At 40.5% G+C, this 18,463-nt stretch overlaps 1 protein-coding gene across 6 annotated transcripts in view; it reads right to left on the bottom strand.

Annotated features, from left to right (window-relative positions):
* The window catches only part of samd10b (sterile alpha motif domain containing 10b), a 49,240-nt gene continuing 30,777 nt past the window's right edge, over positions 1-18,463 (bottom strand). For 4 of the 6 annotated variants that reach the window (XM_044211750.1, XM_044211747.1, XM_044211749.1 and 1 more), the window contains 3 exons: positions 17,550-17,718; positions 10,948-11,088; positions 1,749-2,694 (listed from right to left, as the gene is read on the bottom strand). In XM_044211750.1, the coding sequence (XP_044067685.1) occupies positions 2,657-2,694; positions 10,948-11,088; positions 17,550-17,718 (348 nt within the window). In that variant the 3' untranslated portion in view covers positions 1,749-2,656. The other 2 variants (XM_044211751.1, XM_044211752.1) reach the window with 2 other exon arrangements.

Below are 18,463 nucleotides of genomic sequence, written 5' to 3'. Positions count from 1 at the left end.
TCAGGACCAACAATCTCAATTAGTTTATTCTAAAAAGACAGCTTTCATCACATTCCATACCATATGTCTTCATATCTGTAAAGCAGATAAATATGTTTAATTTTTCCTTTTTGCATTTCAAACAGTTCATCAATCATCAGAAAGGAAACCAAAAGTGTTAATATTTACAGTAGGCTACATCAGGTTATCCAAAAATTATACAATGTGTTTTCTCCCTTTTAACAGTCAATTACTTACATTACCCAAAGACTCCTTGTCAAAGGACAGATGGAGGGATGGGAATGTAGGGATTGGGGATGTTTTGTTTGTTGGAAGTTAAGTTATTTATTTAATGTAACAATTTATGTGACTTAAACATCATCATCACACATAGCTGTCTGCTGCTGTCTAGGGTGACATCAAAGGTGTTCGCTGGGAATCTTGCATCTGGGTAGCTGTCATAGTATCTTGATTTCTGAGCATTTGAAATCACAGTGTCACACCAGGGACAGAAAATACAACAGAGGCTTGTCCTTTTTCTTAGTATTTGTGTGCGAGAGATGACATACAATATACAGCAGCACACACAAAGGACAGAAGCTATGAGGCTGGTAAATGCGGCCACTGTAACAGGCAAAATGTATATTTCCCTCAGCAGACACTCATACTGCATATCAACTCATTAAAAAAAGATTTCTTAATATTGCTTTATCAAAGCATAAACAGTCAGTGATTATCACATTAACTCTCTGTCCTTGGGATCCACTCCATTAATAAAAGACTAAGGTACTGTCACAGTATACACAGATTTACAGTGTATGTTATTCTACACTCATACTGTATATATATATGTATATATATATATATTTCTAATTTCTCACTGACATACTTCAGATCAGTCACAATATAAAAAGACTGATTGTTGGAATGACATTCGGCTTAAAGTGTTATTGTTGATCCTCCAAACCTCCAATACTAAAATTAAAGTCCTGAGAGGAAAATGCGGTGTGACCTGTGGGTGAGGAATTGATTAGGATTGTATTGCATTAGTCAAATGCATTTCAGACCAGCTCTAATTCCTTGTGAACAGGCCTGGTGTTGTAGCTTCAAAGGGAGATGGAGATCAACTGGAGGTTTCCTTCACTTTAGATCCAGTGGCCTAACAGTGGCACTGCATGTAAATCTATGTTTACACCACAAGATTAACCATCATCTATATGTTTTCAGCATCATTTGGTTCAAAGATTAAGGAGATATAAAACCATGTCAAAGAGTTATTCATATAATGACTTTAACAAGAAGAGAGAGGGAAAATCCTGTTTGTACACATGTAAAGCATATGTGTGGTTTTTCACCAAGGTTCTGTCCAAATTGCCCAGTCAGTCCAATCCAAATGAGACAGGAAACCAAAAAGGAGATTTGCTGTAATCAAGCATATACCAGTGACAGGCCTACATCATCACTAGTGTTGTGAATCTTACATCTTATCACTATGTTACAGTGGGTACCCCTGCCTTGAGCGGGGCTTTGTCTCTGTCTCAGTGTCTGTAAACCAGATTGGCCGTGTTGAATGAGAATCCTCCAGACTGGTTGGCATGTGGTCTATAGGCCCGTCCTCTCCCCCTTTCACTCGTTGATTCTCTGCTCACATATCTGAAGACAGCAGCTATTCCATGGCTCCTAGAGATGTATTGTGACAGGGGATGAGGGCAAAGGCTGCCAGATGGATCCAGGGATGAGCTAAGAGAAGTTTCCAAAGGAGGCTGCAGAGAGAGGGGAGAGAAGGGAAGGGGGTTCACATGGATAAAACAAGCAGAGGTTAAAGAGCAGAAATAGTATGCTCTCACATCATTTCCTACTGTAAGTCTGTCTCTGTTAATGCACCAAGAAGTTGTTTGTCCTGTGTGTTAAGACTCTCTTGCCTTGAAAACAGATCAGTCTCATCTAAGAGCCTTTTCAAAGCACAAGTATGGGGCAAGTATGGGGCTCACAACCCTCCTGAATCTGTATGACACCTTACTCCCCCAGACTCCACTGAATTATCAAGTAACCAGTGTGGCTGGCCTCTCTTTATGTAACACACTGCACTCAATCACAGAGCAACAACCTCTATAACAACAAATAATTTAGTATGAAACATTGGCTGACTGAATAAGAATAATGGTAGTGCTTGAAGATTGCTGTAATGTTGCTAAGGTAGGTAGAGAGAAAGACACTAAAATAATGACATACAAACCAATGAAGGAAAAAACTGAAAAGATCTCCAAATAACGGTGTTTAATAATAAATGCAGAGATTTCATTTTTAAAAAGTCTAAAGTTACAGGACAGGTGTACAGCTATAATATATACAAATCCTTGTGTACATCTACTATATTCTACTGTGCCGTGGTTAACGCAGGGTTACAATATAGCTTTTCAACAAAGGGCAGAAATTATGACATTAAGCTAATCAGCATGTACTAATAAGCCTTTTTTCTCAATGTCATTATCTCTTTTTCTCTCTCTCTCGAAACAATGGATGCGACCAGGTGGTTTCCCTGACAACTAGCCAGTTCGTTCCATCCTGAAATGACACCAAGTGTCAGTGGGAAGGCAGTCTTTCCTCTCCCAGACTGCTGGCATTTCAGCGCTAAGCCCTCCTCTCCTGATAGCCGAGGAAGATGCGCCACCTGTCTCTAGACACAGACAGATGTAACGGGGCACTGGAGTGAACCTGAACCAGGAAACGATAGAGAGAGACAGAAGATGGTGAGGCATTGATATGACTCGAGGCTTGTACAGACACAGAAAAAAAACGCTTCTCTGATAGAAATCCTTTTAAATGAGCTCCCAATGGAGTCGTCAGAGCCAAGGTGTAGCAGAGGAGGAAACCAGGCAAAATCTGCGCTGAGGAGAAATGACATGTTCCTCCTTTTTCTCTGTCTGTCACGCTCAAGAGTTTCATTCATATTCTAATTTTAGAGCTACAGTTCAGCTGGCAGACATCACATGGAGCTCTGAGTAAAGCTCTGCAAGGATGGGCAACATCACAGGAGTGTTTCAGAGGAACAAGGTTACCAAGACAGTCTCCCACGGCAACCAAGGTGCTGCCAACAACATGACTTTTGAGGTGGGGTAGGGGTCACGGGTTGCATTGGGGTTATTACAGCTTAGAGTTTGAAACATGGCAGTTGGTTACACACAAAGGCATATACTGACTTTGATGAAAATTTGATGTGTTGAGAAGGAAGGAGAGACTGACTGAGTTTATTATTATATGAGATATACCAACAACCAGAGGGGGAGAAGAAGAAGGAGGGCAGATCTAAATCCTCCCTCCCAAAGCTTTCCAGATGTTACAACAAACCCTGCATGGTTCACACTGCCCTGAGAGAGCTATGGCTCTGGGCTGTGGAAGACATCATCCTTACCTTTCACTGACTGACTGATATAACACAGCCTATAACCTGCTGAAAATACATGAAATACTGTAAGTGAAGTGTCTAAAAAAAAAAAAAACCCAAACAAGACTCAGTAACTTTCCCAACCATGAAAGGGTTATGTACAAGAGGAAACATAAACAACAGACTGTGAAATAACGCAATGCAAACTATAGCAGTGAAGGTTGAAGTGGTGGATGCACCTATATATGTACATTTGCATTCAACTTTGATGCTCTGATTTGAATTTCCATGCTGCATGAATTTTAAGTCTTGAGTGACTTAAAAATTTGAATAAGTTTTGTTACTTAACCATAACCTGAATCTTTGCCCTAACTTTAAAGTGATACTAACACAATAATCTATGTTTTGTGTTTCAAACACTCTCACAATAAAAAGTGAATAGTTTGTTGGAGTTACAATGGATTTCAAAAGTTTGTCAGTTAAAATGCACCCCAGCACTGATAATTTCTTGTAGAAGAACATGTGCATGTAGAAATGTCATGTCCAATTTGTGATAGTCACATTATTCTTCGGTTGTGGAGGAACTTAATTTCCCCTTATAGAGTCTACAACAAATAACCTGTGATTCAGAATTTGTACTCATTTCATAAAATGTTTGCCGTACTCTATTTATTCCTTTGCTGTTTGCTGTCTCCTAAAATCTATGTCCCCTTATTCAAACGCACAAGGCGTCTGAAAGTGTCAGATGCTATGCTGTGTGTTGTGTAAAACATCAAATTCATAAAATCATGGTTCCACTCATGTATTCTCTGGTAGTGGTAAAGAAGAAGCCAGTGAGAAATATCCAGCAGCCAGCATTCTCAGAAGTGATCTGATCAAATAAATGTATGAAATGTTTCTGTTCACTGAGGAAGGAAAGAAAAGTGTCCCTTAGTTACTGTCACCACAGTTAAAGGCGCACTCCAGCGATTTAGCATTGCACTTCCATAAAGTTGGGCTGCGATATCCTGACTTTTAGTCCCTAGTATGGGTAAAGCTCCAAAAATGCTGGATCCTACAATTCCCACAATGCAACTCAATAGCATCTTTCCATCTCCATGCCTCCAGTTCGCAATGCAGGTTTTCTGTCAAATACTTTAAGTCTCATGCCTAACCCTGAGGATATTTTGTCAGACTTTAAAGCTCCCTCCAGAGTCATGTAAGACATTATATAACTGTTTTGACAGGCTGATTTGTCCTCGCTATGACGAGAAAGTTGACCTTTATGTGTAAAGTCAATGGAGTGCCCCTTTGATACAAATTCAGTTCTGTTGTTAAATCCTTCTCCTGAAATCATTCCATTTACTAATCAAAACCTCAGTAAAACATGGAGATCATCATCACAAATACACCTTTCCACATTTTCTATGGACTTCATGAAACAAAATATCTCTTTCAGTCACAGAAGCTGCAGATGCTTTTTAGAATTCATACTCTCATTTTTTCTTTGGTTATTGTGTGGATAACAACATTTTCAACAATAATTTGCAACAGAAGTAATGTGATTCCATGTAGAGTGTGAAATGCTATTACAGTGCTTTGAGCAAGTGAGCCTGCTCCAGGCAGATTAGCATGCAGCGGAAAGTAGGGCCCCACAGCCAGGGAATGAAAGTGCTATCAGACCAAGTTTTCTTTCACTATCCATGTTCCTTCATTAACCTCTTTAACCGTCTCATTTCTTTATCTCTGTGATATCATCCCCTGTATTTTTCTCTATCTTTTAAACATCTCACCTCCAGTCGTAGCTCTGTGTCCTCCTTGATATTTTTTCTTTTCTTCCCTCTGTTTTCAAATCTTGTTGTACAGGTGTTTCTGTGCTCTTTTCCATCATTTGTCCTTTTAATTTTGTATCACATTTTATTTTCAAAAGGAGTTGGACAGTCACAGAGAGAGCACTTATTGCTTGTAAAGGTTTAAGAAATTACTGAAAAGAGCATTTTACAAAGCTGCTGATATAAATAATATGAGAGTCTTGTAATGTGTAAATCGTGCTATCATGGCTTAGATCGGAGACAAACTCTCATCAAATTCCAGCTTAATCGTATTTTCATCCATTCATTTCAAAAGTTATTGTGAGATCAATATTTAATTTTTGGTAAATCCATCAGAGATGAATCAGACCTGACAGGTGTTATGACACAAAGCTCCACTAAATCACACCAGATTTGTAAATGTATTGGAAGTATCATTCAGGGAGAGGAGCTGGAAGTGTGTGTTTGGTCAAGTGGAGTACAGTGTAATTCAAAACAGCCTGTGCTATTCTTCTTAAAGATAAGCATGAGAGCAAATCCTGCAGGTGCATTAGCTACTGTGCAACATGTCCAGCTCTTTCTTTCTCACTTCCACCCCCCCACTTCCATTCCACCATCACCATGCTTCTCCACACATATCACCTACCATTTGCCAGTTGAAACATCAGCATCTTTTCCCTCCCACCCATATCAGTGTGTGAGCGCAAGAGTCTACAGTTATGCTAGTACCTGAGGCTGCAATCAGGCACAGCAGTGTTTAGAGCTAAATGTGAATATCTGCATGCTAACATGCTCACAAAGACAATGTTAATAATATTTTGCAGGTATATTGTTTACCATGTTCACCATCTCAGTCTATCGCATAAGCATACTAACATTTTCTAACTAGCACTAAAAACAAATAACAGCTATTGAAACTTTGACCTGATGATGGTGCTGTCACTACATTTCACAAAGTTCTTACAATTCAACCTGAGGGAGACATGATTTTCAAAAATATCAACCTCATGGTGTCACTAGAGGAAAAGTCAGGGGATCACAAAAGTCAGTAGGCTTCATCCTGTGGGGACCATCAATGTCTGTAAATAATTTACGTGGCAATCCATCAAGTACATGTTACAATATTTCACTGGTTGAGTGAAAAGGTGGCTCTATATGAAAAGTCAGGGGATCATTAAAGTCATTAGGGTTCATCCCCTGGGAACCATCAATGTCTGTACATAATTTACGTGGCAATCCATCAAGTACATGTTACAATATTTCACTGGTTAAGTGAAAAGGTGAAAATCTATCCAACAGTTGTCAAGACATTTCACTAAAAAACAAAGATGTTAACCTCATGGTGGCACTGGAGGAAAAGCCAGGGACCACCAAAGTGAGTAGTATTCATCTTCTGGGGACTAAGAATGAAGAAGAACAAAATTCCATGGCAATCCATCCAGTAGTTGCTGAAATAGTTCAGTCTAGACCAAAGTGGTGGACCGACTGTCAGCACGACATTGCTATCCCTAGAGCCACGCTGCTAGTTTGGCTAAAGTCACTTACATGCTGCATGTAAGAGACATGGGTTAGCCTGCTGGTTGCATGACCTTTACTCAAGTGTAAGTTGTCATCCTGTAGATAATGACAGGACTGTCATTTTATGGTAAACTGTTTTTTTAATGTTCCAGTCCACACTCATCACACCTTCATCACCTCTGCCCTCACCTACCACCTTATCACCACCTCATCACACGTCTCATTTCATTTTCAGCTCCGAAACCCCCCCCATTATCATCCCTTCAGACGCTTCCCCCCCAGTCCTACCTTTATCACCTCTGAATACCCTCCAACCCTATGAACCTCAGGTGTTTTATGAGGACGCCAAATTAGCTTGCCCTTATAGCTTAGAGTCAGAGCCTGCTGAACTGGCAAATTACATTTGCATTGCTCTATTAATAGAAGTGTCCAACAGCAATTTAATTCTTTCTCCTTACCGGCCAATTGCATTGCATCTCTCAATTTAATTCAGTGTAATTCAATTCAACATGCTTGATTGGCCCATCCCTGGTTTGAGTCTGGACAGGGACCTTTGTCGCATACTATCCTAATTTCTCCCTCCTTATGTTTCCTGTCACTGTTGCCTTGTTTCACCACGTGTGAGAGACAAAGACAGGCCTACCTGTAAAAGCTGATGCCTTCACTAAGAGGCTCAACTGAAAAACAGGACAGAGTCCTCCTCTGACTCTGACCTGTAATTCATTCCACTTAAAACGGGTACCCCGGCAGCGTCACACTCATGCACACACACTCTGAGAAAAAGCACGTCTTGTCATTTTGAGGTTATGAAGTAAGGCCTCTGAAGCGCCGTGGACTCTGTATGCAGACACGTGGATATGGTGTGCCTGAAGCACCCGTTGAATGGCTCTGATAAAACAATCCGTCCAAAGCTGTTTCGTCAACTCATTGTAGTGCCGTTGGAAGAAATAATCTAGAATCTCAAACAGACATTTGTGTTGTAACTGACTCGGGTGATCAATTTGACAGCCGTTACAGATTTCAGATCTGTATGCAGGGGGGGGTGGGGGGGTGGGAGGAGGTAGAATCCAGTCAGGGGTCCCCGGAGGTGAAGGTGGGGGTGTCATATCGAGGGTAGGGCTCCTGATGTGCGGTGGTGCTGCTGCTTCAGGAACCATATCAAGCTCCTCTGGGATCGCATGCATGGGCCTCCTCCTCCGCGGGGTATGCTGACAGTGAGATGGTGGTGGAGAAGGGATCGTTGCATTCCCACCCTCCTCTCGGAGCTTGCGCCAGCAGCTAGGTTCATGATGCATAGCAAAACCGGTTGGTCGCATCCTAAGAGGGGTCTCTGCCTCTGATGGTGCTGTCGCAGGGGTCCCGATGGTACCCGGGCTCCCGGGTCACGGGATACAAGGGAGAGACATGGCCTTTCTCAGAGTCGGAGACGATTCTGTGCTTTCTGGTTGTGGTAGAAGAGGAAGAGACATGCTTTTTCTCAGAGTGTGTGTGTATGAGTGTGACATTGCCAGGGTACCTGTTTTAAGTGGAATGAATTACAGGGCGGAGTAAGAGGAGGAGGAGTTGGGGGTGATGTCTTTGTAAACTTTTTTATCATCAGAATGTCTCTCGATGTCTGACTCCTTAGGAAAAGATCCTTCAGTTTTTCTGCTTTTTCAATCACCATCCACACCTTTTCATCCACACCTTGATGGGCAGCCGTAATGATGTCTGGAACACTCCGCATTCGGTACTGAAATATTCCAATATAGGAGTGTTCATCTCCTTTGACCACCTGACGGCTCGAACGGTGGAACCATCTGCCGGAACCCGAGCTTTTCGTCTCCCAAATGCTGCAGGTTACAATTTTTTTCAGGGCAAGCACTGGTGGAAATTCCTGTTCAACCCACACAAGCGTTTGCGTCTGTTTGTCTTTTGACGCAGGTTCCTTTCCTTCATTTGCTCTGAGGGTTACTCTGGTTGTTTGAAACCAGCAGATTCAGCACAGACCAGTCCATTGATGTAAGCGTTGCTTTTGGATTAAGGGGGCCAAACGTTTCTCCTTTCTCCAGCTGGTAAAAACAAAGCTTGTTGACTTCATAGTTGAATGAGTATCCCCACACACCTCCATCTTCTAAAAGCCATTCCTTCTGAAGCGCGTTGGGGGGAGGTGTCTGGATCCGACTCAAATACAACACCTGTTTCTTGGGTGTGCCCCTCTGTGTTGCGTTTTGATAACTCGTCACAGGCTGATCATCTTCAACTGATTCATCTTGTTTGATGTTTCAGACCAGAATTTTTTTTTTTATACTTTTGATACTATTGATTTCACTTAAATAATTATTATTTCATTTACAGTGTTTTTTTCATTTCCATGCCTACTTCACTCCCATTCACTCCTGCTCACCACGCCTGCTTCAGGCTCATTGGCTCCTGCTAACCATGCCTGCTTCACGCTCATTGGTCCACGCATAGCGCCACGCACTTCTGGAGGGAGGGAGGATCAAGGGGGTGGGGTTTAATTAATGTTTAGTCTAAGGTCACCATACATCACCCGTCAATTAAAAAGTGGCAGAAAGTGTTGCATATCACTCTCTGCTGTCCCCCTTATTAATTCGATAGTACTCTAAATATCAGCATTTTTAGGTGGGCAGCCACCTTTGAGACTGTTTTTCACATTTTGTTATTGGTCCCTGAACCCAGGGTGGTGCCCTATAATTATTAAACCATATTCATTATTAATAATAATAGTAATATTCATAAATATCTTTGATATTTCTGTTAATAACCACACCTGCCCGATCTGAATCCCAACATTGAAGCCAAATGCCAAAAGATAATCTAGCAATTTCAAGCCGCAGTGCTGATCTTTTGTATCATGACCAGCTGAAAGAAAGGGTCGTTTGGTTTGTGACGCCTGTAGTTTGTTAGTTTCCTAAACAGTTTTTGAAAATGCTTTGTTGAAACTATTTTATTCTGTGCTATTCAATGACTTCAGATGAACTAATTACATTTTTAAATGTCTTACAGTCAGTAGTTTATGAATTGCTTATTATAGATCACAGGGTTGCATATTGCTGTGGGGCTGTGGAGCTCTTGCAAAATCCGTGGCTCCATACGCAGATGATGTTGTGTCTACAAAAACACCTTCAGGTCCCATAGGGACATGGACAGATTAAAATGGGCATCAAACCCACAATTATTTATATAATTTCTGTGAAGCAGACTGTAGTGACTAGGAAAACGCAGGGAGAAAAAAACAGTACCACATCAGCAGCATGAATGATCAGCATGTGAGCTTGTCAGATTGCAAAGACCACTTAATTTACTTGTTTGAATGTGACTGCTGATTGTAAGAGCCCTTGCACCATCAGTTCATAATGATCGTTTGTTGGCATAAACAACTTCATTGCTCTGCCTGAACCAACACAATATTCTATTTTGGTCAGACACACTTATGTCAAGGAAGATTGGACCATTTAGAGCAAATGGTTATGCAGTTATGTTTTATTTTTTCAAAGAAAGGGTCTGCTCTTCAGGGTGCTCCATGAATAAGAATAGAACAGTTTGAGCACTGAATTACTAGGGAGTACATTGGAAACAACTAAAGCAACAACAAGCATGTTGCAATTCCCCTTAAATGCTGCAGATCCCCTCTTATTTGAGACATGAGCTCAGCTAGGATTTTGCAGGATATATATTTATTTGCAACACTTGAATGTGGTATTGTTGTGATATATATGGTATTCATCCAGGTACCTACAGGGAACATTTTGTTGCGAAACTGGAAGATTTAAATAATCTCCAGGGAACATTTGAAATCCAGTTCTAGAGAAAGGAAATTACATGGACATTTAACTTTGGTGACTCGTAGCCATCAGTGAACACAGAAAACAACCACCTACAACAATCACCACAACAGCCAACAACAGTCTAGCAAGAAGCACACCACATCAAACTGCTGAATCCAGGTCAGCAGTGATTGACTGAGCCAGTTTATTGATGGCTGGATAATAAAAGTGTTTACCGAAGCCATCATTTAGAGGCAGGTTAGCAAATCAAATGCTCCCATCAATAAAACCACACATAGCCACAAACAATTGCACTATGATGTCCAACTCCACGAATGTCACAGCAGGCTGCATGGTCTCAGACTGCCTCCACCTAATTTAGCCAAACGCAACTGCTCTCCACCTGTTTCTTTATTTTTCCCTCTCTCACAAAAACACAGTTACTCACAGAAATACAAAAAAAAATCGTTACTCACACATACACACACACCATCTTGTTACTTACTTCTACTAAGGAGCTGCAGGTTGCGGACCTCTTCTCTGACCTGCAGCTGGAGGACTTGTTGGAGGACCTCCTGTCTCAGCGTCTCTTGGATGATTCCCATTCTCTCCAGCTTCTCCCCATTCAAACGCAGCAGCGCCCGCCCTGCCAGGAGGAATGGTATATTGATTACACCTTTCCACATAATTATTATCATTATTAAGAGTTGAGTAATTTAATTCAACCCATGTGTATTTGTCATTTCAGTCAACCAGATGGTAAAATATTTTCCTAAAGAGCAAAGTTTTCTATGAACAGCCCACTGTGAATGTATAAAAACCACAAAACAGCAGCAGGCACACTAACTTCAGTTTGCTCCATACAACTGGATGCAGGATTAAATTTATCTTGGGTTGTTAATCTAAAATACAGATACAGTTGCATTCCAGATAGATTAAACTTCCTGGTTCCTGGAAAATAATTTCCAATCACCAGACATCCCCTCTTAATACTGATTCTGTATGTAAGGGCTAGGTGCAGCCTCTCAAAAAAGTCTCCAGGTTCCAAACACAGCTCTTTCTTTAAGGGGTTTGCAAATTGTTCCTTTGCATGTGGATTTCCTCCCATAGTTCAAGCACATGCATTTCATAGGGACATGATACTTTAAATTACCATTTTGTATGAATGTGAGGGCTGACAGTATCTATTGCATGTGTTGAGAATGTGTTTGCAACTGTATGTTTGACATTTTCTGTGCAAATATGCATAGGTGCATTTATGTTATAGATTCACTATCTAATTTCCAGGGGTAAGGTGTTTATTTCCTGGTTAGTACTGCAGCCTTCCAGTTAGTAGCAGTAAAGAGGCTGGCATGGGGAGGATTGCTCGGCTGGCGGTTTCCTGTGGCTGAGTTTTACTACAGAATTTGGCGGTTAACCCTGGGGACACACACATTTAACATACCATTACCCACAGTAAACAGCTTTTACAACCAAGTTGCACTCACACAAACACAAAGGCAATATGAAAAACTTAGACATGCATGTGTGGTAATACAGGCACACACACACACTCACTCACTCAGGTTACTATGGGTAGGGGAGCTATGTCCTTCACCGGTGCAGACAGAAGAGGAATCCATCATACCTGCAGCAGCTCTGTACGATGCCCAAATCATAATTAGACTCATTACTCATGCAGCTCACTCTCCATATCAATCCATTCCATTCATTCCCATTTCGTTCCTGTGGACATCAGTACATCCTCTGTCTTTCTCTCTGTTTCTGTACAATATCTGTGCATTAATACAGAGGAAACGTCTCCCAAGTTACGTTTGCATGTGTGCACAGTATGTACGTTCTCCATACACATAGTAAACAGTCTCTCTCTCTCACACACACAAAATGTAGATAATGGGCCACAATCATTAAACCATGTTTGTTGTTCCTTTATTATCCACAGCAGCTTATAAGCATGTCTGTCGGAAGACTGCCGGAATATATATAAAAGAAGAGAACAAAACAAAAGAGAAGACAAGAGAAAAAATGGTAAATGAAAGGAGAATTAGAGTCCTGTGTCCTTTGTCCCTTTTCTGAGCCCATAAAATATAAATATCTTTAATAAAGAGTCAGTAGTCATATTTTAAAAAACAGGCTGTAGGGTGGAGAACAGATTTGTGTGTGTATTAGTGTGACAGACTGAGGTAGGTCTGTTGTGACCCTCAGTAGACCCAGTCCTGGGCTAAGTGCTTTTAAAACCACCTGTAAAAACGAATGTAACATGCCCCAAGCCATAGTATTTGCAACATCTTGAGCTCAGCAACATAGGTAAGTTGTGTGGTAATAGCACTCCTTTGCCCATGTGCCCTAAAACTGATACTAATACAATACGACAATACAATTCAATAACAAAAATTGGGGTTTTGTAATGTCAGTTGTCCCTGTGAGCCTAGGGGCTGGGTTATGCTCTAAAAGAGCGTGTCGTCCGACCACATTGGAAGGAAAAAGTGTTTATAGCTGTTCCGAAGAGCCACACTCGAAGGCGAGGTGAGAAGCTGGCCATCATAGTCATAAGGCATTCATAGTGTCGGTTTTACGCACGAAAACTGACGGAAGGAGGACGTTCAAAACCTGCCAACTTTTGAACACCGACACACCTGGCCATTCTCTGAGTGAAGTGGGTGTAAATGTTGGATTGTTGGTTTTGGAAAATTAAAGAAATTGGTGGGGAGGGGTTCTCTCAAGCTGTTTGACCATCCGGGAAGTATTTCTATTGATGTTTATATTTGACTACTGGGATACCCTTTTTTCCCATCAGTTTATGTGGCTGGACTTCTGGACTTTTAGCCTTCCCATGTTTTCAAATTTATCACTCAACTGACTCATCTGCTGATCGATGCACTCTCACAAGTCAAACAGCTCGATCTTCTTTTACATTACTACTCTACTGTGCATACAGTATAGCTGTATGTACCCTCTGGAGGTAAACCGAAATAGCATTTCAGCTTGAAAAATACATTTGACGAAAGTATTGAACTTTTAGAAAATTCAGTAATGAATCCAATCTCTCAGGGTGGTGCTGAAGTAGAAGTCAAATTTTGATTAATATGATGGCACTAATTTGCACTTTGACCTCTATCTGCAAGGATACAACATTGAGGAAACTTTTTTGTTAACAAAGTTTTGTTAGTTTTGCAGCAATAATTATGATTTTTTTTTCATCTTTGAGATATGACATATAGCTTTCACTGGAGCTAGGCAAGTCAAATGAGGACAGGACTGTCAGCCAGTACTTGCCTTACAACCAGATGGGCTGGAACAATACAAACAATAGCTACCTCTATTGTGGGCAAGGCTCCACTCCATGGGAAACAAAAGCATGGCAAACCAGTTAGCTTTCATAGTTTTTTAATGGGTGTGTGTGTGTGTGTGTGTGTGTGTGTACATGTGGTTCAATGGCAGATTATTTACTTTTCCTCCTCTCTGTTTCTAGCACATAGAGTGGAACAACCCTTTTTGTGTGAGCACAACTATCTTGGGGATATGACAACAATAATTTTCCATTTATGTTGTGCACAGTTTCAGTAAAAGATGTTTTTACACACACACACTTCTGTCTGCGCATACACACTCATCAACCTCTTCACTCCATCTCCCCTACAGCCCTCTCATGTGTGCTTGCCAACAGCAGTACCAGTACGTCCTAAAACCACTGCCCTTGGGTCTGTGTGTGTGTGTGTGTTTTTGTGTGCGTGTGTGTGTATGTACAACTGAGACAAAGCAGATGAATGGAGCTCAAATCAATTCCCCTCAGACAGACTTAATACAGCTCCTAATAATTGCCTGCAGATAGGGAAAGTAGTGCTGTCAAAGGGAGAAAAGAGACACAAAAACAAAAGCTGGTTCAATAGAGATCGCTTCTCTCAATTTGGCTTCAAAATAAATTGCTTATTAACGATGTTGGTGTGCAAATGGGAAGCAGTTCTGCCTTGGCTAGGACAATAATGACACTTAAAACAGTCTGAAAAGCAATCCAAGAGGGAGGAAGGTAAAGACTTCCACAACCTTTAGATTAAACCTTTGATAGTAAACCAATTCAGTCCATGCTGTCCCTGAAGGCCTGTACTGTATTACATTACTTTCAGCTTATACATACAGTAACAATAAGGTTAAGTATGTAGCCCAGTAGCCACACTTACCATTCACTTTATTTCACTTTCACTATATATTCTGTATACTGTATGCTCTCCATTCTATCTGCCTCATCTGCAATTCCCACCTGGTATAAAATTGTGACCTGCATCAGGATATATTACCTTGATAAGGAAAATAGAATATTACTGCAAGGTGTGAATTCATGCAGCAGCAGCTGGAATGCAATCCAGTCTGCAAGACCACGTCTGGAGGTGGTCTAGTTGCTTTATGATCAGATCTCAGTCTGCAAATGCAATCTATACAGCTTGTAGATATGATAAAGTATCTGTACATGAGCTAAGGACAGCAGGTGACAGTTTATTGACTGTCTGACAGCTGAAGTCTTTGAACCTGCCAACCTGCAGTACGTTCGCAATTTTTTTATCACAGTGCAGACAGGATGTAGACAACAAAAGATGCATAAAATAAAAATACCTGGTGTGAATGCAAGGCACATGATCAGGTGTCATTATTCTCATCTAGTTACAGATCACATTATTGATACCAGGTGAAAACAGGGCCTCTATCACTAAATCACATACAACCATAAAACTTTTCCAATGCCGCAATTGCTACCGCAAATGCTAGAACTGCTACAACAAAGTCTACAGGAGTGGTGGAGGTAGTAATCAGATCCTTTACTTAAAGCAACACTATGTAACTTCCAAATGAAGAAATAGGACATTCTTTAACAAATGAAAAGTTGAACTCATAAGCAATAAAACACACTTTTGCTCATTTCAGTACACTCAGGGTTTTTTCTGCTACAGCCTTACTTGATCTGGTGGATCATGTAGCTTATGGTAGCTAATATTAGCTAACTTTTGATACATGTTAGTTGCCTTGTAATGATATTAGTGCTGTGTAACATTATTGATTTAGTTTACTGGCTTTATGAATCTTCTTTGCTTATACTTCTGTTAGACCACATTTTAGCATTTTACCATTATCCTGTAATTGCAACTTCTGGCCACAGTGGCCACTGTTTGGATCACTTTAAGTAAAAGTAATAATGCCACAGTGTGAAAACATACCTTAAAAGTCCTGCATTCAAAACATTCTGTAAAAGTTCTTATTACGCTGAATAGCCCTTTCATATACAATTTACTTCACCTATGATATTTAGGTAGTGTGTTGAATAACAAATTATAGCTTATCATATATTTGGCAAAGCCTTAATCTGCAAAATAACTAGTAACTACAGCTGCTAAATGTAGTAAAGTACAACATTAGTATAAAGTTGCACAAACTGGAATATTCAAATAAAGTTCAAATCCCAAAATTGCTAAAAATGAAGAGAGGGTTTGGCACACACCAAAAAAATTTCAGGTCTGGATCAACCTCAAATTTGTATTTATTCAAACGTTTTCTGCAAGTGGATGAGCAAGCGACACATTTTGAGTTTGCTTCATTAGACTCACTTGTCAATTAGGAGAAGAAATCACAGGTGTGATATAGGGGATGCAATTCATCACAAGCTCCACATACATTACTATGTAATATAATCACATTGCACACACAGTCTCACAGTCTATTTCCTGCTTTTGACCAGCACCCAACTAAATCATCTACTTCTTGTCTGCTACCACTAACAATATCAGGAATAAAAACAGATGGAACAACAAAAACAGTTGTGATAAAATGATAAAAAGTATGACAAAAGATGATAGCATGAATTTACACACAAAGAAAATAAAAAGCAAGAGACACTGAAGAAGCTACACTGATCTCCTCAGGCAGCTTGTTCCACTGTAATGGTGCCCTTACTGAGAGACTGAGAGAGATACAATTACTTTTGGGTCACTGAACTAAGATGATACAGACAGATAATCCATTTCTCGACTGCTGGCGAGGTCCAACATTCTTCTGTGTATGAAAAACGCAGAGAATTTGTATGTAGAGCATTTATTGATGTGATTCTTTGATGCTGACCATATGCATCAACAACAAAAAGACATATTCACCCAACATTTGCACAAGAAAACACTGGAGCTAATAACCCAGGCGAAATGGAATCCAGCTGGACATCAGCAAGTGAATACATAAGGCTAAATGGATCTAAGCCTTACTCTGTCTCCCTCTCTCTGTTTGAGAATACATAAATAAAAATGATCAGATCAGAGCTGCTGTAACTATGACTGCGGCACAATTGTTATCCCTGAAGCCAATGTGTATGTATGTGTCTGTATGCGCATGTGTGTGTGTGCACGCAAATGTAAGTGAGTGGTGGCTGACCCTACGGCACAGAACAGCAATCTGTTCTCTGAGAGACACTAAAAAAGAAACTGCTCTACCGTTTGCTCTGTCAAGGCTGTGGATGTGTGCGAATAAATGCGTTTGTGTGTGTTTGTGCGAGTGTCTGTACGCATTTGTATACACCTGCTCATGTGTGTCTAATGGTGTTGTTGTTTGTGTATATGCACTTGCATGCATTTGTGTGGGCTTGCTAACAAATAAATGTGTGTGTGAAACATGATAACCCACCCTTTTTTCTGCAGCTTTCCCTTTCTTCTCCAAAAATAGGCTGCACTCCTTTCGTTACCTCACATGAATGCCTTTTATATCTCCTTTGGAGAGATTTGGGTGTAAACCTGTTTCCAGTTGAAAAAGCTAAGCTGTGGAACCACAAACCTAAAAATAAAACTTGTGTGACATTTGGTAAGCCTTTTATGGCATTGGTTTGCAATGTCTTAGTCTACAGAAGCATCACTGCTTTGCTTTTTAAAAGTCGCAGAGGTCAATGTGGATATCACCGTCAAGCAACAACATCTACAAGACCACTCCTAAGTCATTTTTATCATCTCTGCACTATTAATAGTTGCAAAATTAGCTCTCATTCAAGCAAAAAGAATCACAATCAGACACATATGGTTTCAGTAAGAAATTAAGCTACAACACCTTTGTGTGTATGCATGCATGTGTTGTGTACACTACCTGTGATGGCGTGATGGGAGAAGGCTTCTACATAGGTCAGGTAGTTGTGAGGACAGTGTTTCTTAAGCCACTTGCAGACATCCTGCTGAGTCCACAGCACCACAGGTTTGGACAGACTGGACAGAGTAGGACTGGTGTGATACACAGTGAAGGCTTCGCCCGGGCGCAACTGAAACACACATAAACGTTATATTAACCGAAGCACCGTAGCATGTGCGTGTCTTGGTACAGTATTAGTAAGACGAGCCAGTGAATGTATGTGTGTTTCAATTTCCTGAAGTACTATATGATGCAAGTAGGAACATTGCTTTTTTAATGCTCTTTTTCTTCTTCCAGAAAATCACCTTGTAATTGCTCTAGCTTACTTAAATATGCAACGTGGTGGATTTTCTCATTAATGTGAAATTAGCTGGGATGATGCGTTCTAATACCACAGTTTGCAACAAAATCCCTTCTGGTAGTCTAGTGAATCACATTGAAAATGTTCAAATACAGTCATGTAATAGAAAGCAACTTATTAAGGGTCTATAGCCTACAGTGTTATCTCTCATTCAGCACAGATACAAGCCAAAAATGTACAAGTTACCTTTAACCACTTAAAAGTCTGAAAAGGTTATAGTCTTCCCTTGTGTGAAACAAATGAAATTCACATAATGAGCTCAAATATAATCCAAATTAACATAAGGTTTAAAAGCGTGTAGGCATAGAAGGGCAAACAGATGCTGTTCTTGTTTACATTATTCCAATTCTGTACAGTGTTGCACTTCACCCCTCTGTCATCAACATATCTACATTCCATACATTATTTCTACCAGCATGGGTTGTGTAGTATTGTAGCTGGTATGGCCTTTTTCCAGAGGTAATTTTTCATCACAGCAGTCAACACCACATTAGTGTGATTCTGTTATCTTTAT

This window comes from Siniperca chuatsi, linkage group LG10, assembly GCF_020085105.1.
Source record: "Siniperca chuatsi isolate FFG_IHB_CAS linkage group LG10, ASM2008510v1, whole genome shotgun sequence".
Classification (NCBI taxonomy): domain Eukaryota; kingdom Metazoa; phylum Chordata; class Actinopteri; order Centrarchiformes; family Sinipercidae; genus Siniperca; species Siniperca chuatsi.
Note: the sequence above shows the minus strand (reverse complement) of the source record. Positions and strands in the feature narration are given on the sequence as shown.